This window comes from Camelus bactrianus, chromosome 3 (assembly GCF_048773025.1).
Source record: "Camelus bactrianus isolate YW-2024 breed Bactrian camel chromosome 3, ASM4877302v1, whole genome shotgun sequence".
Lineage (NCBI taxonomy): Eukaryota > Metazoa > Chordata > Mammalia > Artiodactyla > Camelidae > Camelus > Camelus bactrianus.
In genome coordinates this window covers 98,706,852-98,729,743 of record NC_133541.1, presented here as the reverse complement: position 1 = coordinate 98,729,743, position 22,892 = coordinate 98,706,852, and the positions used below count along the sequence as shown (strand labels likewise).

At 43.9% G+C, this 22,892-nt stretch overlaps 1 protein-coding gene and 1 long non-coding RNA gene across 3 annotated transcripts in view; one reads left to right on the top strand and one right to left on the bottom strand.

Annotated features, from left to right (window-relative positions):
* The window catches only part of CTNNA1 (catenin alpha 1), a 154,234-nt gene that overhangs the window by 1,777 nt on the left and 129,565 nt on the right, over positions 1-22,892 (bottom strand). The window contains exons 11-17 of the mRNA XM_074360744.1: positions 17,877-18,033; positions 10,072-10,272; positions 9,361-9,512; positions 4,636-4,746; positions 3,275-3,456; positions 3,012-3,117; positions 1,347-1,481 (exon numbers count right to left, since the gene is read on the bottom strand). Of these exons, the coding sequence (XP_074216845.1) occupies positions 1,347-1,481; positions 3,012-3,117; positions 3,275-3,456; positions 4,636-4,746; positions 9,361-9,512; positions 10,072-10,272; positions 17,877-18,033 (1,044 nt within the window). The remainder of the gene's footprint in view (positions 1-1,346; positions 1,482-3,011; positions 3,118-3,274; positions 3,457-4,635; positions 4,747-9,360; positions 9,513-10,071; positions 10,273-17,876; positions 18,034-22,892) is intronic.
* On the top strand, positions 12,320-17,500 carry LOC141577091 (uncharacterized). Of its 2 annotated transcripts, XR_012505655.1 has the most exons (4): positions 12,320-13,425; positions 13,842-13,971; positions 16,281-16,425; positions 17,318-17,500. It is a non-coding gene; the product is annotated as an uncharacterized LOC141577091 (long non-coding RNA). The 2 variants fall into 2 exon arrangements; XR_012505654.1 differs by having other exon boundaries at positions 12,320-13,971.

The following is a 22,892-nucleotide window of genomic DNA, read 5'->3' as shown; positions in this document are numbered from 1 at the left end:
GGAGAAAGTGTCCAGCAGCTGTTTGTTGAGTGAAATGTGGGTTCCAGTGAGCAGGAGATCTCATATTATAGCTTAATTCATTGCTCAGAAGAAATGGGGGAAAAAAGAAAGCAAGCTACTGTTACCTTACTTACTTACCCCCACCCCCAACAAGTTTTTGTTCACTCAAACAAATTGGGGAAAAATCTGCCAAAATCTTTGAGTGAGCCACAAACCCCGTGAACAGACAGAGGCAGCATTAAGTCAGCCATCCTGGACAGGACAGGACAGAGCCTCTCCCCTCCCCTCCCAGGTAAGTACAGTGGACCCCTGAAGTAGGCACTGTAGTTTTCATTTATCAGCTTAGCTGCTCTGGTCACAAGCAGCTGGTTGTGATGTTGTTTCCCTCAGGAACAACATCATAACCATCCTGTCCCCACCAGGGGGGTGCTAGGGCTCCCTAGTACAGCTGGTCTGTCTACAACTCAAAGATCTGCTAAGTCAGTGGTTTTCAACCACTGCCAAACAGATGCCTCAGCATTCTGGCTTAGTGTGATTGGATAGTGACTCAAACTCTGAAAGCTCCCCATGTGCTTCTGACCAAATTGAAATTTCCTAGCCCCTGACCACAGCCAATCCAAGAACTGCCTAAAAGCAGCTACTTTAATTGACGAAAGCACAAGCAACTTTACCACCTTTCCTACCAGTTTTTTCTAGATTAGTTTCCTTTTAATTATAACTTTGTGTCATATTTTTTGCTCTTAGAACACAGTTATCCTAGGTTAACTTAGTGGAAATCTGCTACTTCCTAGGAAGGATGTGTGCCAACCTTCTATTTCAGTTACCATGTAGATTACTTGGTTTTTATGTTTTGAAGGTCGCTCCCCAAAGTAACAAAAGCCATGGTCTCCACTCTCAGAGGGCGGGAGCAAAATATGACCTAAAACCTTGTCTGGGTTTGGAAGTGATTAATGTAGATTCTTATGATGAAGGAAATGAAAATGAGAAATTTGGGTAAGTAATGAGCTTGAAAGCGGGAGAACAAAGTGATGATGCCAACAACAAATATATTATTCTCTGATACATTCTGGTAGAGGTTGCTTTGATTCATGACACTTGTGCACAATATTGATCGAAAGGACGACACAGGTACACAGATACTTACGGTTCCAGCTCGGGCAGGAGGAAAATGACCTCTCCCCTCTCCCCACAATAAGGGGTCCCAGCTTTCACCAACTATGCTAAGAAATTCAGCAGCCAACATGTAGCCCTTGGCCTCTCAGGACTCAGAAAGAAACTTGCGGGTTTCCCTAGCACACTCCCCAGCACCTTCACACTGACTAACTCTCTTCACAGATGAAACTTACCCCAGAGACGACCAGCTCCCCACCAAGATTCTGCACCTCAGCCTTGACTTTGCTACAGATGTTGAGTTGGTGGCAGTACAGGGCGATGCGCTGCAGGTAGGCCAGCAGGTCCTGCTTGCAGGCCGAGTCTGGGCACTGATGGGAGAGAGGATTTAACACCAAGCACTCTAAGCTCAGCCCAAACACACCCCACCCCCAAGGCTATTTCTCAAAGGCTCAGTGTGCCACCAGCAGCAAAGGGCAAGAGAGAGCAGTTACCCAATTACCTGAGACAGTCGGAGCCCTAGCTCTGCTGCAGGCCCTGCCCGTGAAAGTAAGAAAAAGCCTCAGCAAGTGAGAGTCTGGTTCTGGAGAAAAGTCAGAGTGCTGTGAGCTAGGTGATAACCATCCAAATAGCTCTTCTGCTCAGGGGGGCTTTATCTGCTCAGTTATGATGCACCTGGTAAACACCTGATGAAAGGAGAGCCCTTTCAGGCAAAGATGGAGAACAAGTGAGCCAAAGCAAGAAGAGCACTTGGGGGCGGTGAGGTCCTGACCAGTCTTTTTTGGACTTTACCCAGAAAAGGAAACAGAACACCTATCAAGTGTTTATAGCACCTCCTATGAGGTTGGGATGCAGTGAGTGAGAGGGTGGTATAACAAGCCAGCAGACCATGCTGGAGATTTAGAATTTTATTCTAAGAAGCTAATGAAGCACAGCAGAGCCACAAACATTTGCATTTTAAGCCAATCATACAGAACCACGTTGGCCACTGTGTTGAGGATGGAATGTGGGGAGAGGAGAGGCCAGGGCAGTGCAGACATGGGCCCTGCACGTCAGGACTCAGCTGGTGGCTGCAGGGAAGAAATGACCAGATGGTGTCTAGATACGTGTGGCCAGGGCTCAGGATCAGAAAGAGGGGAGTACAGGATGACTTCTGAATCTTTGGCTAGAGTTTGCAGACAGCTCTCTTCACAGATGAAACTTACACAGATGAGGAACCAGTGTCACTCATCCTGCAGCCCTGAGCGTCTGGATACTTCAGGGAAAGGAGTGGGAAGGGTTGTAACTACAGCTGGGAAATGGCATCTCTGATGTCTTGGAATATCGAAGGAAATGTTATTGTAAACTTTCCAGGAGGTAGGAACCATTTTGGGGGGACGTACTAATACACAGAATAAAGGGATGAGGTCTGGGTGGTTGAGGTTACAGAAGTCTGTCCCCATTTGGGTACGTTAACCTTCCAAATCACTAGTCAAAGAGGCTCCTGATTCGTACATGATACAAATCTACAAGGAAAGGCTCTAATACACCTGGTTTCAGTGAATTTTTAAGCCCTGCAGAATTAGCTCCTGCCCGGAGGTGAAGTCCTAAAGAGAGCTGAGAGATAATAAATAGGCTAGTTTTAGCTGTCAACCAAGGAAAGATTTCAGGACATACACACCTCCTCCAGAGATGTGCTTTAATGCAAACGGGACCTGCCTTATAAAACTTGTCAAAATAAGAAACAAGAATTCAGAAAGCCTTAAAAATCTATGCTGGTATTAATCAAGCAGGTTGGTGAATTAAGAACATTCTTTGAGATGGAAAACGCACTGTATCTCATGAAAAATACTGTTGTTGCCACTGGGCTGCCTGAGTCCCAGGATGAACTCTGAGGTCCACATGGCAAGTCTGCCACTTACATGGTCTGCGATGGTGCGGCCAAGCTTATCCATCCTGGATCCTGCCTCAGCAATTTTCTTGGCAGCACTGATCACATCTGATGTGTTTTTGAGTGGTCCTTTACCTCTGAAAAAAGGGAAGATGGATCACTGTAATTGAAGCCTTGTAGTTGGAGATGAACAGAAAAGAAGTGTGTACAGAGCAGCAGGTCCTGCCTGTGAGGTGACCTGTGGAGAGGCGGGCCTCCCCTCTGTGCAGGTAGTGGGGCCCCGGCACTGCTTACCGGGTAAAGTCCGTCATCTCCATCATGATCATGCACATCTGCTTGGCCAGCACGATGATGTCATTACCACTGTCGTCCCACTTGGACACTTCGGCATCCAGCTTGCTCTTTTCTTCCTGGAAGCTGGCCACCTGTTCTGCAATCTTTGCTTTTTGCTCCTGGGGAAGCTGAGCCATGATCGCCTGCAATCAGAAGCACAGAAAGCTCTTACATAAAGAGAATATGAAGTTCTCACAGTGCATCAGCCAAGAATCTTTCCACCAAGCAATCTATGACATACATAGGATAATGCTTTAATAAGGTTTCATTTTGCCTGAAGGGCCGTTTCTTCTCATTTTGCACAGAAGTTTTCGGCAGCTTGTATTCCCGATCCACTTACCGGAACCAGCTTTAGTGTGGAGAAAAACTGAGTAGAAGGCTACTGTAGAAGCTTTGTGATCATACCTGCACAGGGACAGAACCTGCTTAACTTAATTCTTTAGAAGTTTCATCCTCTGAGGCCTCAGGGCCTGGGGAGAAGAGGAGGGACAGGCTAATGCGCAGAGCCCTGTCCCGGGCAGGCCCTGTTGCTATCGCCACATTACATCTCTAGCCTTTCCAGGTAACATATAAGTAGTTTTAGAAGTGTATTTTAAAGGCAGTCAGGCAGAAGAGAAGCTGCTGCAGAGTATACATTTTAGCTGCTGAGACGGCATTTAAACCTCATCACAGCAGCACCCAGATGCCTGTTGCCCACCTCAAGTCACAGACTTGGGGCCTTAGGCTCCTCTCCACTCAGCTTTCCAAAGTGCTCAGGACCAAGTGCAGCTTAAAGCAGGGGTGTACTCGCTGTTCAAAATGATTTCTAAGGGGTGAAAAAAGACTCCTTAGAAATATTTCTTGGCATCCTCCCAAAAACATAAATGCAACTGATTGAAGATTAATGATTCCAATGAATGCAATGGCTCTGATTTTCCTGAATGTACCACTGTTGGGTTTTTTTTTTAAGACCATGAATAATTAAATAGTTCATGCCCATGGTATCTCTGAGATAGGCAAAGACAGCAATCTTTTTTGAGTTTCACTATCCTTTTAACAAACATTGCATTAACTAGCTTCTAGGGCTTTCCTGACTCAGGGCTCTTCATAAACCAAAGCCCCAGGGCGCAGCTGAGGCGGCCCATGCTTCTGCCCTGCCGAGGAGACATTTTGGAGGAACCTACAATCAACTAGCAGGTGCCACAATTTAGGTTATCCTCAATCCTACTGCCAGAGAAAGCTAGAGAAGAAAGTGTTCTCAATAGTAAGATCCTGAAGATGAAAAAGCCAAGACCAGAGACAGACAGGGAAGGTCTGCAGGACAACTTAAAGCCGGTCCTTACCCGGGCACTCTGGCCAGCTATCAGCTGATCATCTTCTGTCTGCACGCTTGTTCTGCTTCTGACATCAAAGTCTTCCGTCTCAAAGTCTGAGTCATCCAGCTCCTCAGGGGTCTGCCACCAAGACAGAAATCACAAATCAAACACAACCCTGGGCCTGTAGCTGCCACAAGCCTCTGGGCCCACAAATGTATAGACATCCAGAATTTTCTGCAATATTCCAAACAGTTGTGGGGAATAGTTAACCTCTCAAGCTTTGTCAGAGACCCTGCCTCACCGATGTGACAGGCAGCCCGTTCAACAAACACCAGCCCTTCCCCAAGGACCTAGGGGTCCCTCATGGGGTTGAGGACTTCAGTTTCTACCAGTGAATCCAGACTCTTCATCTGACAAAGGTTTTCATTTCTTTCTGTACTTCTCCAATACCTGCATCTTAAGATAAAGGTGAGAACTGTCCTGGATGGAAAACATACTGTATTAAAAATAGAAGTGTTCCATACAACATTAGGCAGATTCATGTACCCTTCCCACTTTGTGACAAAAAGAAAAATGAATTAACTAACGCTGGCCCTCGCAGGGTACCAAAGGCTGATTTAAGGAGTATTTTTTATGAACTTCCTTTTATAAAAGGACAAAGTTTGGGTAAATACCAAAGGGACTGATTACTGGTCCTACCTCTTTGCTTTACTTATGAAATAAAATTCTTACTTCGCACACCCTCAAGGCTCTCGTGATTAGCTCTTGACTTGAAACATAATGTCATCTTCTGGAAGTTATCAGCAACAGGGCAGCAGGCAGAACAGCTGGGGCTGGCTCTTGGCCCAGCCGGCTGGCCTGTGACAGGAGGGCAGTGAGGCGAGGCCCTCATCTGCACCAGGACCTAATCCAAGCCCAGCCCAAGGGCTTGCTGTCAGGCCCAAATGAGAGGACGTTTGAGGAAGCAACTGAAACTGCCCAGACTGTACTGGGTTTGTACATGTAAAAGGTTGGGCCTGTCTCTCAGTGAGAAGAGGTGAGGACAGTGGGGGTCACACAAGGCACAGCTGAGTCACGTGTCAATGCAAAGCCTCACTGCCACTGGCCATTTTAATCTGGGGTCACAGCCACCTTTAGCACTGGGTGAGTGCTAAATCTGGAGGAGCTTTATTGAAGGGAGGCCTCCTCGTAGGATTTCCACTTTCACATCTTTCTCAATAGCCCATCACAGACCTAAGAACTGTTCTTGCCAGGAAAACCAAGCATCTCCTATTCATTCATGCATCTGTTAAGTATCTGTGTGCCAGGCACTGTTCTGGGCCCTGGAGACAAAATGACAGACAAAAACCCCTGCTCTCACACGTGTTCTAATGGGAGAAATGACAAAACATAATTACGTGACACGTTACAATGTGATCAGTGCTATAAATAAAGCAGTAGAGGACTGTAAAGTTTATATGGGTGGTCAGGAAAGGTCTCGTGAGAGGGTAACATTAAATCAGAGACTTGAAGGCAGGGAAAGTGGGAGCACACGGGGTACCCGAAGGAGGAGTGTTCTGGCAGGAGGGAGTCACCAATACAAAGGCCCAGAGACAGGAGCTTGCCTGGGGAATGGGATGAATAGCATGGAGGCCAAAGAGGGACTCAGATCACTGCCCTTCTGTCACAGGGTCAGCTGGAGCCCTGGGAGCAAAGCTGGGGCGCAGGAGGAAATAAGATCAGAGAGGTGACAGGCTTAGTTAGCTCCTAGAAGGCCTGTGGGCGAGTGTAAGGACTGAGTGGCACAGGCAGCCTTCGGAGAGTGTTGAGCAGTGGACAGCATGATCTAACTGAAGCTTAAAATGATCACTGAGTGCTCTGTGGATGAGAGGCAGGCACCTAGAGATGGGAAGGGGAAGGCCAGCTGAGAGGCAACTGCATGAATCCAAGAGAGAGATCCTGGTGGCCTAGACCAGGGAGGGAACAGTGTTCAGAGCCTATTTATTATGAAGGTAGATCCAACAGGATTTGCTGATAGATCAGATACAGGGTATGAGACAAAAAGCGGAATCAAAGATGAATCCAAGGTTTGGACCTGAGGAAGTGGAAGACAGAGTTACCATCCACTGATACGAGGACACTGGGTGGAGAGATTAGGACCTCCCTTTGGGGAGTAATAAGCTCAAGTTGCCTATTAGTAAGTGAGAGGGAGTGGGTAAGGGGGCTAGACGAGTGTGGAACTCAGGAGAGTCAGCCTCTTGGTGGTTTTCTCAAGTCTTTACATATGAAGGGAATGGGTATAGTCAGAAAAGAGAGGTGAAGAACTCTGCCTCAGGGCAGACCAATGGTGAGGGGCTGAGAAGATGAGAAACCAGCCAAGGTGACTAGGAACTATGGGGGCCAGGAGACTTTCTTATGATGGGAGAAGTAACAGCATGTTTGTGTGCTTGGGGGAAGGCACTGGAGAAAGGGAATGGGACCCAGTGCCGGGGACGGGCTCAGCCAGGAGCATGAGGACATGTACGAGGGGAGGAGGGCAGAGGACACAGGCACAGATGCAGCATTATCTGCAGTGAAACAGGCACCAAGGCCAGACCGGGAAGGGGGCAGAGATGGGACACGGGGGTGTGGAGGTGGAGGAGCAGGAAGGGCCCCGAGGGCAACACTGCACAGCACCAGGCACCCCCGACGGTCCTGGGCTCGGTGACCCCAGTCAGAGTAGTGGCACTTTTCTACACCATACTCAGGAGATGAGATTTCACTAGGGTTGTATTTTGCAAAGCAAGTAAGAGGAAGTAAAAGGAGGCAAAGAAGACTGATAACAACAGACTCAAAGCTAGAAAAGGAATGAAGCAAGGACCTAAGGGGCTGAGTGAGGGTTCCAAGTGGTGAAACCCAACTGACTTAAAATCCTGGTGGACTCAAAGGACAGTAGGGAGTCACAGTACCAGAGCGAGTGAGCCGACCAAAGGGGGAAACCTCACACTGGGCTGACGCAGATACTGGTCATGTCAACGACTAGGTGAGCCTCCGCAAGTGAGGCTGAGGTTGGAGGAGGACAAGACATCAAGAAACTAGGAGGCCTGGGGGCTGGAAGGATGATTTTTTAATCAAATCAGGACAATAAGGGATGAGTTAAACCCTGGCTGTCCACAGACCTGCTTTGCGCTTGCTCTGGGCCTTCCTGGCTGACCACACCCTGGGTTTTGTGTCACCGAGCTTGCCAGGCCTCTGTTGTATTTTCCCTCTAGCTACATGCCAGGCCCATTTCATCCCATTAAAACCATCAACACTATCATACGATTCTCAGAGAGATGGGGAACTTGCTCAGAGTCACAGACTTAAAGAGAACTCCAAGCTGCCCGCCTGCTCCCAGGATGTGGTTTCCTACAACCCTACCTGCTTCCGCAGAACAGGACCCTGGAATGTGTAAGCATCCTGCAGTAAGCGCAGTTTCAAAGCACTTAAACCTCCAGTGGAGTTAACCTCAGACACCCAACGAATCCTCTATCATTCCCGTTTCCCCTTCACACTGAGATCTGGCCGCTGGGTTTAACTTTGCGTTCAACCAGACCAGGCCTCACCAAGCATGGGTTGTTCTTGAGCACAGCAGCAAGGATGAAGAAAAGCAAAAGGCTCCACCAGCTCCCTCCCCCACCCACAGCACATCCAGGTGACTTGGGCCCGCAGGCACAGCCAGCAGCCAACCAGACAATCTGTGAACAGTTCTCTCTCCTCACCTGAGAGAGGAGTGCTGTCTTGCCCAGGTGTTTCTACACTGCATACAAAATGGGTCCAGCCTGATGTAACTGCCTTAGAAATGGCCTCTGTTTCCAGCTGAGGGGGTAAAAAGTGGGACAGAACCCCTGCCTACTTTGGGAGGTTTTACCAGCAAACCACGAAGGTGTAAACGGAGCTCCCCTGACCCGACTAGATCGTCAGCATAGCAAAGCAGCCATCTGCTCAGCAGGCAGGCACTGCCTTCCAACCACCCACTCTGTGGCCAGAGCAGGGCTGACCTAGGGCTGGGGGATGTCCAAGGGACCCCAGGAGAGCTATGCACAGGCCCTGCCTCAGCTTCCAGAGCAACATGCTCATGCCAGAACAGCTCGTGAGGGATCAACTGCTAGAGGAAGGGCAGCTCTGAGTCCCAGCCCAGCACCCAGAGGAGGGGGCAGTTTCTCAAAACCCCTTTGTTCACACCCACCCAAAGAGTGTCCTAGACTTTCTCTCAGACAGTGAGAACTGCTGCTCTCTCAGGGAGGATGGGTCAAATGGGGCCCAGAGTGGGTGGCGCTTCCATTCAGCTATGATGAGAGGGCACAACACGTGGCCTTGAACCTGGGAGCATCACATCCCCTCACCGTCAACACCCTGGGGTTCGAGCAGCCTGCCTGCCTGCCACCCCTTGAGGAGAGGGGTGCTCCATGTAAAGAACAGCTTCAACCTGCGTTAAGGAAATTAACTGACAACTATTTTCTGTAGTTTCCCTCTAACTCACACAGAAGCCTCATATTTGTTGTGATTGTTTGCTCTGAAGTAAACCATCAAGGCCAACTCATACTAGCTCCCCTTCTCAGCCTAAGTTTGGGCTCTAACTTGCAACTAAAAGTCATTTTAGACAATGTAATTAAATATATCTCATTCTAACAGCTTTTAGATTCATGGTTTTAATATACTGCCACTGCATCTGCAGAGTTCCAGAATGATGCATTGCCCAACTCTAGCAAATGATAAGAAAGCTGTTAAAACATTTGAAATGCAGTTACTCACCCTTATCATCAACACCGCTTTCCTGATGTCCCGGATGCCATCGTACACCAGGCGTGAGGCATCGATAAACTCGTTCTCGTCCATGGGCTGGGCGGGGTCCGAACTGAGGGCTTCCACAGCTGCTTCCACTTGCTCAGTAAAACGTGGCATGACTGCGGAGGAGAGAGGCATGGCAGACGCTGCTGGCCCGGCAGACGTCATCCTTCCACCAGCACCCCCTAAATCCCTCAGTCAGACAGAGAGGCAAGGTGTATGATGAAGAGCCCCTGCTTCTACCTCCCTAAGATTTATGGTTGAAATAAATTAAAGGTTGTATTTTACAAAGACTCAAATCACCCTTATCTCTGGCCAGATTCTGCAACATTGGATTTACATGGTTGAGAATTTGAACTGGGATTAACTTGAAGCCTTGCAAGAATGGGACCCTCTCCCCTTCATTCAGGGTTTATTCACAAATAGGAAATAAAATTCATAAGTTCACCTTAAATAGTGAGTTGAGAGTTATTCCCATTATTAATCGTGGGACACACATGGAAGAAATGTGTCTGCGAGGCCTTAATTTGGCTGACCAACTTCTCACAAATCTGCTCTACCACCAGGAACTTTGGTGAGACCCATGCTGAGTCCTGATGTTCTAATTCCTAACCACAAGGCCTGGCCACCAGGCCACCTGTGTGTGAGGAGCACAGTTAAAGAAGGGAGTCCCCGCACCTGTGTTGGAGAGCAGCTTGGTGGCTTCCAGCACCTTCTCTGTGTAGACTCCCGGCTCATAGTTGTCCATCTCTGAGGTGACTACGTGAATGACCCGGGCTGCCCGGCCTCGAATGGCACCAGCTGTGCGGTCCAACCCATCCACGTCTTTCTCCTGGAGAGCAATGACGCATTTGTTCACATCTTCCAAAATGTGATTCTCTGAGGAACAAACAAAAAGCTGGATGACGGAGGCGGCCTTCCACTAGAAGAGGACAATTCTAAGTTGGCATCTTTCACTCATCTGGTGCTCACTCTGTGCCAGATATAGTGCCAAAAGCTTTACACGTATCATTTCACTGAGGAGACCAGATTAAATGCTGGATTAACTGCCCCACAGAAACTCAACCTGTAGTCACTTCCAAGAATAACAATCTTCATTCCAGGTTTAAAAGAGAGGCAGAAAGAAACGTCCATCTTTAAGGCAGGTTGTTCTGTAAGCCAGGCAGAAAATTCAGATCACAGAACCCTTAATAATTTCTCTTTCCCTTAAATAATTTCACTGACCTTATACCCCCAAACAAAGTCTACATTAGAAGAAAAGGTTCACTGTAAGGCTTCATTCTCCCAGTCTCTCACCCCTCCCTCCAGTACATGTCGGTGGTATTAAGACAACCACCAAGACACCAGGACAGCTCTGGAACAGGAGGTTCTAGGAAGCAGGTTGAAGCCTCCTCTGGAGGGTGCTGAGAGAGCCCACCTGAGGCAAAACATCTACTAGCCCACTCATGGGATGCAGATGGGCCTGTTATGGTATTTGAGGAAACCCCTGAATCCTGTTAAGCTGACAAATGGCTCCTACCAGTCATAGAGCTGGATTTGAAGGACCCAAATACTATTTTTCCTCAAGGCAAAAAGCTTGACACTAGGTTTTAGGAACCCCAGAGTGAGAAGTCCACTTCAACCTCATCTATAATAGCAAAGTGGAGGCAACCAAAATGTCCAAGAGTAGAGTGGGTCATAAACTACAGGCTAACTATGCACCTGTTAAAATCAATGAGGTCGATCTGTAGGGGCCGCCCAGAATGGGAAGAGGCACATTCTCTTCCCAGGAGCTGGAGTTGAGCAGCAGACAGCCGGAATAACAGGGCCACCCAGACTCCATGGGGTAGGTGGGTGAGGGACACATCACCTGCTCAGAAAGGAGCCTTCTTCAAGACATGTAAGAACTCTTAGAAGCAGTGTCTGTTAAAGACATGCTCACTTCCAAGAACAAACAAACAAACAAACAAAAAAAAACCCAAACAGACAAACAAAGACATATTCACTTCCTTAAACCAAGAGAGTGCCTGACATAACAGGCGAAAGACTGATAGTCCTAGTTCTTCTGAAAGAGTCAGAAACACATCAGAAGGGGGGAGGGTACAGCTTAGTGGTAGAGTACATGCCTAGCATACACAAGGTCCTGGGTTCAATCCCCAGAACTTCCATTAAAAAGTAAATAAATAAATACACCTAATTACCTCCCCCCCAAACAAAAAAAGAAAAAATTCAGGAAACACATCGAGTCATTTCTTTGCCAGCCCTGGTCACCTTACACTGACATGTCATTATCCAGACTAGCTCCTGATTTAATCCCTCTCCAAAAGCCACTACCCTTCCCTCTGGTAACGTACTCAGTCAAGTTATATATAACCCCATGTCTGGAAGGGTGATAGCAAGCTTGACCACTTTAAGATACCCCAAACAAGAAAGTGGTCACGATGCTACTTCCTCTCACCTCTAGGGGAGCCAGAGGCAAAAGGTACTTGGCAGATCTAGCAAAGAACAGAGCCACCACAGTGCCCTGCGCTGGGCTTCCAGACCCCTGCACGCCCCAGGAACAAGGTCCTCCATTTTGCAGTTCCTAGGAGACTGCAGGCAGGCACTCGCACCTATCAAACTAAACATACTCTTATCATATGATCCAGTAATCCCACTCCTTAGTATTTATCCAAAAGAGATGAAAACATGTCCACATAAAAACCTGCACACAGATGTTTACAGCAGCTTTACTCATAATTGCCAAAACTTGGAAACGAGATGTCCTTCAGTAGGTAAACTGGAAAACTGTGGTACATCCAGACAGTAGAATATTATTCAGCGTTAAAAAAAAAGTGCTATCAAACTATGAAAAGACATGGAGTAACCATAAATGCATATGACTAAGTGAAAGAAGCCAGTCTGAAAAGGCTATATGATTCCAACTGACATTCTGGAAAAGGCAAAACTATGGACACAGTAAAAGACCAGGGGTGGCCGGGGAGGGATGAATAGGTGGAGCACAGAAGATTTTTAGGGCAGTGAAAATACTCTGTATGGCACTTAAATGGTGGATACATTTGCCCAAACCTACAGGAGGCACACCACCAAGAGTGAAGGGCAGTGCACATCAGGAACTCTGAGCGGCGATGACGTGTCAGCGCGGGTTCATCAGTTCTAACAACCGTACTCTCTGGTGGGGGTGTTGGTAACAGGGGAGGCTGCACATGTGCAGGGGGCAGGAAGTAGATGAAAAGTCTCTTCACCTTCCTCTTAATTTTGCTGTGAACCTAAAACTGCTTTAAAAGTCTTTTTTTTTAAATAAAAACTAATCAATCAATTAAAATAAACATCTTTTCAGGGAAAGTAAAAATACAGTAAGAATTTCTATTACAGAAGGGAAAAATGAATTATCACAAGATCGCTAAGAAGACTGTAAGTTAGCATCTACCAATTAAAAAACTGGCATGCTTGCCAGAGTTTACACCACTGTACTACTCAAAGAGAAAAATTATTAAACAGACTTTCTATATAAGCTAATTTTAGGGAGAATATATGAACCAGTGATAAGAATCAATGGATTTAGAGCCCATCAGGAACATCTTTTATACAGAAACTCTTTACAGAGTAATTTAAACTAAACAGACTGGCACTGAGCCTGCCCACCATACTAGACCTTAGGTTAAAAACTGCTGCTTTCACTCAACCTACCATAACATTTGACTCTTGTATCAGGATAAGACAGGACAGGATAGGACAGGATAGGAAAGCTGTTGCTAACTAAACTATGAGTTAATGTTTTCTCATACCACTGATTTTAAGACTCATCCTGGTTTCAGGAAGGAAAGCACGTCTTAGAATCAATGAAGCATAATACTCTTTTTTTTGTTCATTAAGGTGGCCCCAACTTCCACCAAGGATTTGTTCACCTTCGTTAGACACGTATGTTTTTAAAACTCAATTTACATTTTCTGGGATTTATACTTCCATTTATTCTTCCAGATGAACCCAAACCAGAGAAGTGCTTGCCATTCTTCAGCCAAAGAAGCCTTCTACTTCAGGAAGCTGACTAAGGTAACATTCCCTACCCTCACTGGGAAAGCCCAACAGCTGAGGCCACTGCACACCCAGGACATGCCACCAACTGGAGCCAAAAGGGGAGAAGTGAGATCCCACTGGACGTGTGCAAACATGGGAGGATTGGTGGTACCCATACTAATTTAAACCGTAAGTTATTTTAGCTTTAATTGAATTTCCAAAGAAACTCAGCATGGGTCCATTATCAGTAGACACACCAATCTGTACCCTATTAAAAACTCTGATTGTTCAATAGTCTTTATTTGTAGATACTTCTAACAGGAAACACACACACACACACACACACACACACACACACACACACACACACACACACACACACACACACACCAGTCTATCCTCAAGGATTATGGACAATAATGTATCTGTTTTTCGTTTGAAAACCTTTCTAGGACTGCCTCTGCAGATCGACCTCATCCATTGTAATGGCTGCACAATATGCTACTGAAGAGATGGAGGGGCCATAATTCACCCACCCAGTCTCCTGTAGACATTTTGGTTGAAGTGAACATCCTTGCACAGGTATTCTGGCAAACATCTGTATACATATCCCTATTTCTAGCAATGGGATTACTAAGTCAAAAGGTATTATGTATATCAAGTAGGTGTATGATGCCTAACTGCTCTCCAGGAACCAAACCAACTGGCATTCTCCAGAAAGCCTGCATGAATTTTTACACTTCAGTCCACAGTGCCCACTGGGGCCCTTCCTGGGCTCCCTTTGCTCTGGATATCTTTATCAGTGCACCCTTATGCACACACAGGAGAGGATAATATCAATGCTTTATATAGAAAACTTACTCGAATATTATGGAAATATTCTGAGTGCTTGACATTTAACTCACTCTATAGTAGCTATTTCTTTAAAATCACTATTAATTAATGAGGAAACCAGGTACGAAAGTATTAAGTGACTTGCCCAAGGTCACACAGCTAGGAGGCATAGGAGTTAGAAATCAAATTAACTTTAGCCCTATCTTATCTTCAGTTTTGCCTTTCTGCTATTAAACACAAAAAATTAAGTACAAAAATCCTTTTATTTAGACCCATCAGACTGAATTATTTGGCACACTGACACTTAATGAAGAAGAGCACATATTACTACCCTTTTTTGTTGCCCTAAAGTATGTAATGAAAAGTATTATTTGTTTCCAAGAGCATTTGGTAAAGAAAAGGAATAAACCCAATCAGAATCACTCTAACCACTTGTGACTCAAAAAAAAGGAACCAAACCTTCCACATTTGAAAGTAGAGTAAACGAATGAGAAAGTAAATTGCATTTCCATGTAAAATTGTTTATCAAATACAATTCAAATGAAATTCAAACAGTCTTTATCACTTTGATAAATTTCAAACCACTGTCCTTAAGGGATCAGTCCATATAAATATACTTATGGTTTGCTGAATGCTGTCTAGCATCCTAAACCACCTCCAACATTTACAAGGCAACACTCTGAATAGAACAGCTGGGGGGAAAAGCATGCCCTCTCCCTCTTCCCTGGGGTAGCTTGCAAGTCCCTCTCTATTTGCAAGTGCCACTGGCTCATATTTGATACACAGTGATTCAAGTTCCCCCTGCCCTGCAGCCTCATGAAATATTGGCACCAGGGTCTTAGTGGCTTCACCAGGTTATATACAAGATGACTATTATTTTTTGAGCCATAAATTTAAGATATGACTTGTGATAAGCATGAGGAAACTTCTGGAACCAGTCAGACAGAATACCCAGGAACAATGGAGATAAAGCAGCAGAGGATCCTCTCAGTCCTATTCCCTAAAGAACATCCCCTTGGATGGAGTCTCATGAGTGGGCAGGGCTACAGCAAACATACAGGCCCCATGGATTCCAAGAGGGAATATGATGGTGGAAAGTCATTACTGGAAATATTCCTCAAAATCTATCACCCTGCCAAAGGCCAACACGGCCCCCAGACACAGTAGAAAACCACCACTCCAAGGAGTCAAGCAGCATCCTTACTTTTCATTTGGCAAAATTTTATGAAGTCCACCAACCTTAGGTCAGACTCTGTGCCAGGCACTCGCCTGGCAGCCCCTTACTCAGAAACTAGCCCTTCGTGCCCAAGGACTGACAAAGCACCACTGTGCCTCAGCGCGACAGGAAATGGCAGAGGGGGCAGACCTCGGCTTCTGGTATAAAGACTGCACACAGCTGCTGCAGATGACCCCTGCTCTCCAGTTCGCGTGGCACCTTTAGTGACACTGTACTTGCACAAGGGCCAAGGACTGGGGACGAGTGGGGACCTGCCCAGTGAAAAGCGAGAGTCCACTCAACGAGAGTCAGCCACTTCCCTACTGAAGCGAAGCTGTGTGTCAGGTGCAATGAGGAGACACCTCTAGTGCATCTACATAAAAAGTGTTAAAACTGCCATAGGTGAGGTAAGTGCACAATGAATCTGAATGCTAAAAATCAACTGGTCAAGCCAGTAGAACTCTGCACAGGCCTCTACTTGTCTCCTTCATCCCATGCCCCTAAAAAGCACACCCTAAAAAACAGTGGAATTGTGAATAACCGCCTTGTCCTGTTAATTACTTGACGGTGCTAAGCAAGCCAGGGACAAAACAGAGAAACACACTAAGGTGGATCTCTAAAGTTCAGATGCTCTGAAAGCACCACCACTTTCTGACTGAGAGGATTGTTTGATGTTTTTATTTGCTAAACAGAAACTGTCTAAACTCCTTTCCTTCAAGTCAACCCTTCTACTTTCCCACATTTGCATAAAAATTGAATACACTCACCAGACAAAAGTGTATCTGTTGAAGAATCTGATTTCTCTTTACCTTTCTTCTATTTTATGTCATATGCCCTAAAGATACTGCCTGGATCCCACTAAATGCTACTGCACAATCCCTTTTGTTCTCTGATTTGAAGAATGTTGCATGAGGGACATTGGATTCTATCACATTCTATTTTGCTGTTAAGGACTGAAAAAATCCCTTGAGACCAAGCCTTACTTGGTAAGTAAGTTTAGGAATGTAATATCTATCTCCAGAGGGGGGCTTTGCATTTAGATTTCAAAATTTGTTGTTTGCTTAAAAGTGTGCTGTGAAGGTGGAATGTTTTTCTCTAAACCTATGAAAAGAATAATTCAGTACTTCATTGGGAAAAACAACAGAAGGCCAAGATTTCCCAAAAAAGCAATTGCTGCATTTTTGGCACCTGCAAAGATGTGTTTGCAAATGGGTTTTTGTTTTAAAGTACCAGCACCTGCAATCTGGCAGTCCTGCAGCAGCATGGTTCACCCCCTCATTTTGTAGTTTACGGATTGCCTGTTCCCCATTCTCTGAAGTAGGGCCAAAGCTACCAATCCCAAGGAGAACTAGCAGAGACAGGGAAACATTGGTATGCAGAACACACGGTCACCTTATATAGGTCACTGCTGGAGGACTGTGCTGTGCACGTACTTAAGCACCGCTTCTGCTTCAAGCCCCATTGCCCCTCGCGTCTCCCACGTTCCAGACCATGGTTCCCTGGGGTGACAGGTAGTTTTAGCCCTACAAGTAGCAGCCACTGACTCTGCCCACAGCCACTGGCCTCAGGAAGCCTGGCACCTCCAAAGAGCAAGCAGTGCAGCCAAGGGCAGCAGAGGCCTGTTAAATGGAGAATGCATTTATACTTGCTCAACTCTAAGGAGACGGATGGAAATTTATCTCTGTGTGATAAACAGTGAATTGCAGTTGACAGACATTTTCTATATGAATGCAATTTACTATGTCATTACCAGTTTATGTTTATATAATGAAATCAACTGTTTTTGTGAGGTGAATTACCCAGATTTATTTTTTGCAAGTTCATAATTAAATGGTACTTAAATATTTCCTCTCTGTTTTCTATCTGTGCATCATGCAGACAGAGTCTTTCGAAAAGTAGGCAGTTAAACTATGATCATTTCTGAGAGAGAGAGAGAGAGAAAGAGAAGCTTTCCAAGGGGAATAATTTTTACAAAAGAAACTAAAGTTGGTGATGTCGGGAATCCCTTCTAAATCTCACAGGCTCAAAACAAATAACTACAACCTCTACCAGGACACAGGTCAGTGTTTTTCTAAACACAATAGCAGCAAGAAGGGTAGATGGTTACAGCGTTTGTACAGGTCACAGTTGCAAGGTCTTATTCTACACCAACAGGGAGAAACCTCTGCCAGCCAGCTTCTTACTTCATGCTTTTCAGATCAAGACCAGCCCCACCACAAGGGAGACAACTCCAACCCTGCCCCCCATTGCTCAGGAGGCACTAGTAGCTTCTTTTGTTTTGTTTTGTTTTTAAATTAAAATGAAAACCAGCACAATATTATTGCTACAATGATTTACCTGCCCAGACTCAGGGGCCTTTTGCTTGTCCATTATTGTAACTTAGGCATAAGTAATTATGCACTTCCTCACAAACTTCTCTGGGGAAGCAGCTCATTACCTGAGACAGCCAGGAAGTCATCGATGGAAGTAATGTCATCGACAGCATCTGTGAGAACCCGGACTTGTTTTTCCCACTGTTCTTTAAAAAGATCCATGTTCTCTTGGGCCAGTTTACTCTGTGGCTTTGCTGCTAAAGCCAGTGCAGCATTGATAACCTGCAAAGATATTGAAGTTCACTGTTTACTGTTTCGGAGCCATGAAAATAAAATAGGTGAGACAATCTGGTCAGTGGAGGCTACAGCTTTGTCTCATGTGCATTTCACAAGGACACACAACACCACACGTTCCACAGAGATGAAGGAGAGAAGTGTTAAACAACAGGCTTCATATGCGAATGGAGAAGCAGCACATTTGAAGTACGGTAATACACTGGAACCATGGACAACAACAGAAGTATCTCTCATCTCTCCACTCAAGTGACAGGAAATCTTCACAATTTTTGACATTATATTCCAGGCTTTTTTCTCCTCATATACACAAGTATGTATGCAAATTGAAAAATACACAATTAGAATTATATGCTACATAAAACTGACTATTCTGTTGATTCTTTTAGATACTGCTCTATATCATTAAATGTATGTTACAAACATTAGCTGTTTATTATTCCACCTTATAGCTGCACATCACTATTTTCTGATTGTAGAGTATCAGTATTCTTAATAATCTTGTGATGAACATCTGGCATTTCAGGTTTTTGATATATTATCAAAGTATACATATGAAAAATATATTGTATTCCAATTCCTGAAGTATATTTGACATATAACAGCATCACAGAAAGTGTAATATTTATTAAGCTTAAAAGGTAATTTCTAGGGAGGAGGGTATAGCTCAGGGGAAGAGCACAGGCTTAGCATGCACAAGGTCCTGGGTTCAATCACCAGCACCTTTGTTTAATAAAAAAAAAAAAGTTTAATAAACCTAAAGGTAATTTCTTCTAAAAAAGTAGAAAGTAATTTCTTAAAAAGCTTTACTGAGATATAATTCACTTACCAAACAATTCAGTCATTTAAACTGCATGATCCAAAGATTTTTAGTGTATTTACAGTTTTGCAACCATCACCACAATCTTTTTTTAGAACATTTTCATCACTCCAAAAAGAAACTCCGTATCTACTGTCACTCCCTATTTCCCTTAACCCTACCTCTTGGCAACCACTAACAGAACTTTCTGCCTCTATGGATTTACCTATTCTGGACTTTTTTCTATAAAATAAGTATGTCCTACAGAATGGAATATTAATATGTGCATTTCTGTAACTAGCTTCTTTCATTTAACATAATGTGTCAAAGTTCTTATGTGCTGTAGGACGCATCACTATTTCATTCCTTTATATTGACAAGTAACATGCCAGTATACAGATTTATCACATTTTATTTATTCATTCACCAGCTGATCGACATTTGAAGTCTTTCCACTTTTTGGCCCATATGAATAAGCTGCTTCATATGAACATTCACATACCTGTTTTGTTTCATTCTTGTGTACGTAAGTAGGAATATAATTGCTGGGTCATACAGTTAACTTTATGTTTAACTTTTCAAGGAACTGCCTTACCATCTTCCCAAAATGTACCATTTTACATTCCCTCCAGCATGTAGCAGGGCTCCAACTTCCCCACATCTTCACCAACACTTGTTTTCCCTTCCACCTCACTTTTTTTTTTTTTTAATTATAGCCATCCTAGTGAGTGTGAAGTGATACCTCACTTTGGTTTTGATTTGCATTTTTCCGGTGGGCCATGATGTTGCACATCTTTTCAGGTACTTATTGACCATTAGCGTATACTCTTTGGAGAAATACCTATTCAGAACCTTTGATGTATTCACTGAACGCATAAATAATGAAACAGTACAAAAATGAGCTGAAAGAGTAATTAGTAAGATTTCTGGGTACAAGGTGCTTACAGGTTATTGGAGATACCTGTGTTCATAATAATGCAACCTGGAAGGGAAGCAAACACAAAAGGAAACTGGTAGTAATCAAGATCTGGAAGAGGCAGAACAACTGTTACCACAGAGTCATTTGGGCGTGCTTCCTGAGGGGAGGAGTTTTGGATGTTTTTCAGTGCTGTAGAAATCACATGCCTTCAGGTCATGTGCATAATTCCCAATATACTGGAGGGGTATTCAAGAAAGAAGTTATCAGCTTAGCCCCCAAAGACTGTGGTTAACAAACTGAAGAAGAATCAGACACACTAGATTAGTGCAGCCATTCCCCTTCCCTCCTAGACAACTGGAAGCAGTAAGACTACATAATGACGGACTCACAAGCATCAGGGACCGGGCGGTCCCAGCTATTAATAGCCCACTACTTTCAAAAGTGAATGGGTTTGGACAAAAAATTTTTGGAAGACAAAATATCCTGTCTTCCCCATGTGTTATACAGTGGCTCCCCTATATTTATCATTTCAAGGTTTCTTCTTTGCTTTTTTCCTTCTTGCCTTCATTTCCCACCAGGTGGTTCACCACTGTGGACTACTCTTCATTAGTTATCTCATTAATTCACAATGAATCAGAGTGGAGCTAGACCTTGTAAGAATATTTGGCTGAAGAAAATCCTTCCTAAGAGAGCCAAGTAAACATGGGTAGGGAATTAATTGTATGTTTTAAATACTAGGGTAATTTTCCATTACTAGGAGAAAACTGCTCTTTGTTCCATAATATCTTATCCCATACAGTATAATGGAGGAAAAGCACCTGGTCTAAGGTTAACTTTCTCATTTTGGTTACAAACCTGTTTACAAAAGACATTTGGTAAATTAAATACTCTGGTGATGGCTTAGTAAATTAGGAATAGAAAGATATTTAATATACTACTTTAAATAATCATCCAGCATGATAGTGGTAAAACTCTAAAACCATTTGTACCTTAAAAATCAGGATGTTATTCATCAGAATACCTACTGTCACAATTAGTTAAGGAATAAATGGTCTTTCTAGCCAATGAAATAAAGTAGGAAATGGAAATAAGAAAAAGCTGTTAGAAGGGAGACAGAATTACTTTTTAATGTAGATCATCTTTGTTTATCTAGGAAACTGAAGTGAGTCAACTGAAAAAAACTCTTAGAATTAGGAGTTCATTAAGGTAGCTAGGGATAATAGAAATACATAAAAATCAATAACTTTTCTATATAATAGAAAACAGGACATAAAATGAAGTATCAGATCTTCAAGAAAGCAATTAATAGGAAATATTTGGGGTTAAATCTGTAAAAAAACAAAACAAAACAAAAAAACCCCCACAAGACTGAAGTAACAAAAAGTGACTAAATTTTTCTAAGGCACATTAAAAAAAACTTGAATAAACAGAAACACAGTCCATGTTTAGGAATAGAAGACTGATCTATTATTCACAAATTAATCTGAAACAGTATACACCTGACAACTGTGAGGAAAAAATCTTAGGGATAGGGAGCAACAGTATAGAAGAGAAAGTTAAAATGTAATGACTGACAACAGTGTAAACTGACTATACGTCAATTAAATATATATATATATAAAGCTAATGTAACTAAAACAGAACAGTCTAAAAACAGACCCTATCATAGAACAAAACTCAATGTATGATACAAGTGACATCACCAATCAATGAGGAATGGTAAGAGCAAGAGAACTAGACATCCAGTCAGTCTCTTCCTCTCCTCATGTGTGGACTCTGACTAAATGAGTGACTGTTCCACACCTCCTCCTGTAACACTCCTCCCAGCACTAGCACTCTCAGCTTACAGCTCTGCTTCCTAAATTTAAATGAGAAGATGAAATGCCATCAAAAGACAATGTCTACAGATTCACACCACCTTCTCTACCTGCATCCAGGCCACATACTGTCTTACCTCTTCTTAATTATGAACGTTCCTATCTGTGCTCCTATCTCAGACCAACCTCGCTACTTGTGCACTGGATCTCATTTCTTCTACCCTACTCCAAGGTGTTGTTCTAGCATTTCTCTCCCCTCTATTCTTTATCATCAGTATTTCCTCTCTACTGGATTACTTCCATCAGCTTAAAACAAACAAACAAACAAACCTCCCAAGTAGAAACAAAAAGCAAAAACATTCTCAATCCCGTATCTGCCTCATGCCACCACCCCATGTCTCCATAATCCTTACATTTACTTTGAAAGACACTTGCTACCCTCAATTCTTCTCTTCTCTCTTGAACCCACTCAAGTCAAGTTTGTCTCGCCTAAATTCTACCGAAACGTTTTTTGTCCAAGATCATTTGTCATCTTTATATGTTGCTCAATCCTAGGATCAATTCTCAGGTCACAGTTCACAATCATTTGACATTAATAATCACTCTTCCTAGAAACACTTTTCCCATTTGTCTTCCAAGATAAAACCAGCTTCTGGTGCTCTTCTGGTCTTAACACGTGCTCAGTCTCCTTTGCTGGATACTGCTCATCCTTCTAAACTCTACATGTTAGAGAACCCCAGTTTTAGTTCCACAACATTGTTACTCTGGGTATACATACTTCATTGGTGAGCTTATCAACAAGGCTCATGGCTTTAAGCATCATGTATGTGCTAATGAATCTCACATTTATACATCCTGTCCAGACCTCTTCCCTGAACTTGATCTGCTTCATGCATGTCTAACAAGCACCACAAAATTAACATGTTCAAAACTGAGCTCTTCCTCGAAATCACCTTTTTCCCCTACCAAAATGACAGCTCCATCCTTCTAGCTACATAGGATCAAAACACTTCACTTCTCGAGAAATCCTTCAATAAATTCTACCTTCAAAATATATCCAAACTCTGTAACTACTATTCACCATTTCCACTGTACTCTTGCCTGGATGAGCAGCACAGCCTGCTTTGGTTTCCTACACTGTTGTAACATATTACCACAAAAACAGCACAAATGTTATCTTACAGTTCTAGAGACGCAAGTCTAAAACAGGCCTAAAAGAGCTAAAATCAAAGTGTCAGCAGAACTGTTCATTCTGGAGGCTCTAGGGGAAATTCCAGTCCTTGTCTTTCCCAACTTCTAGAGGCTGCCCACA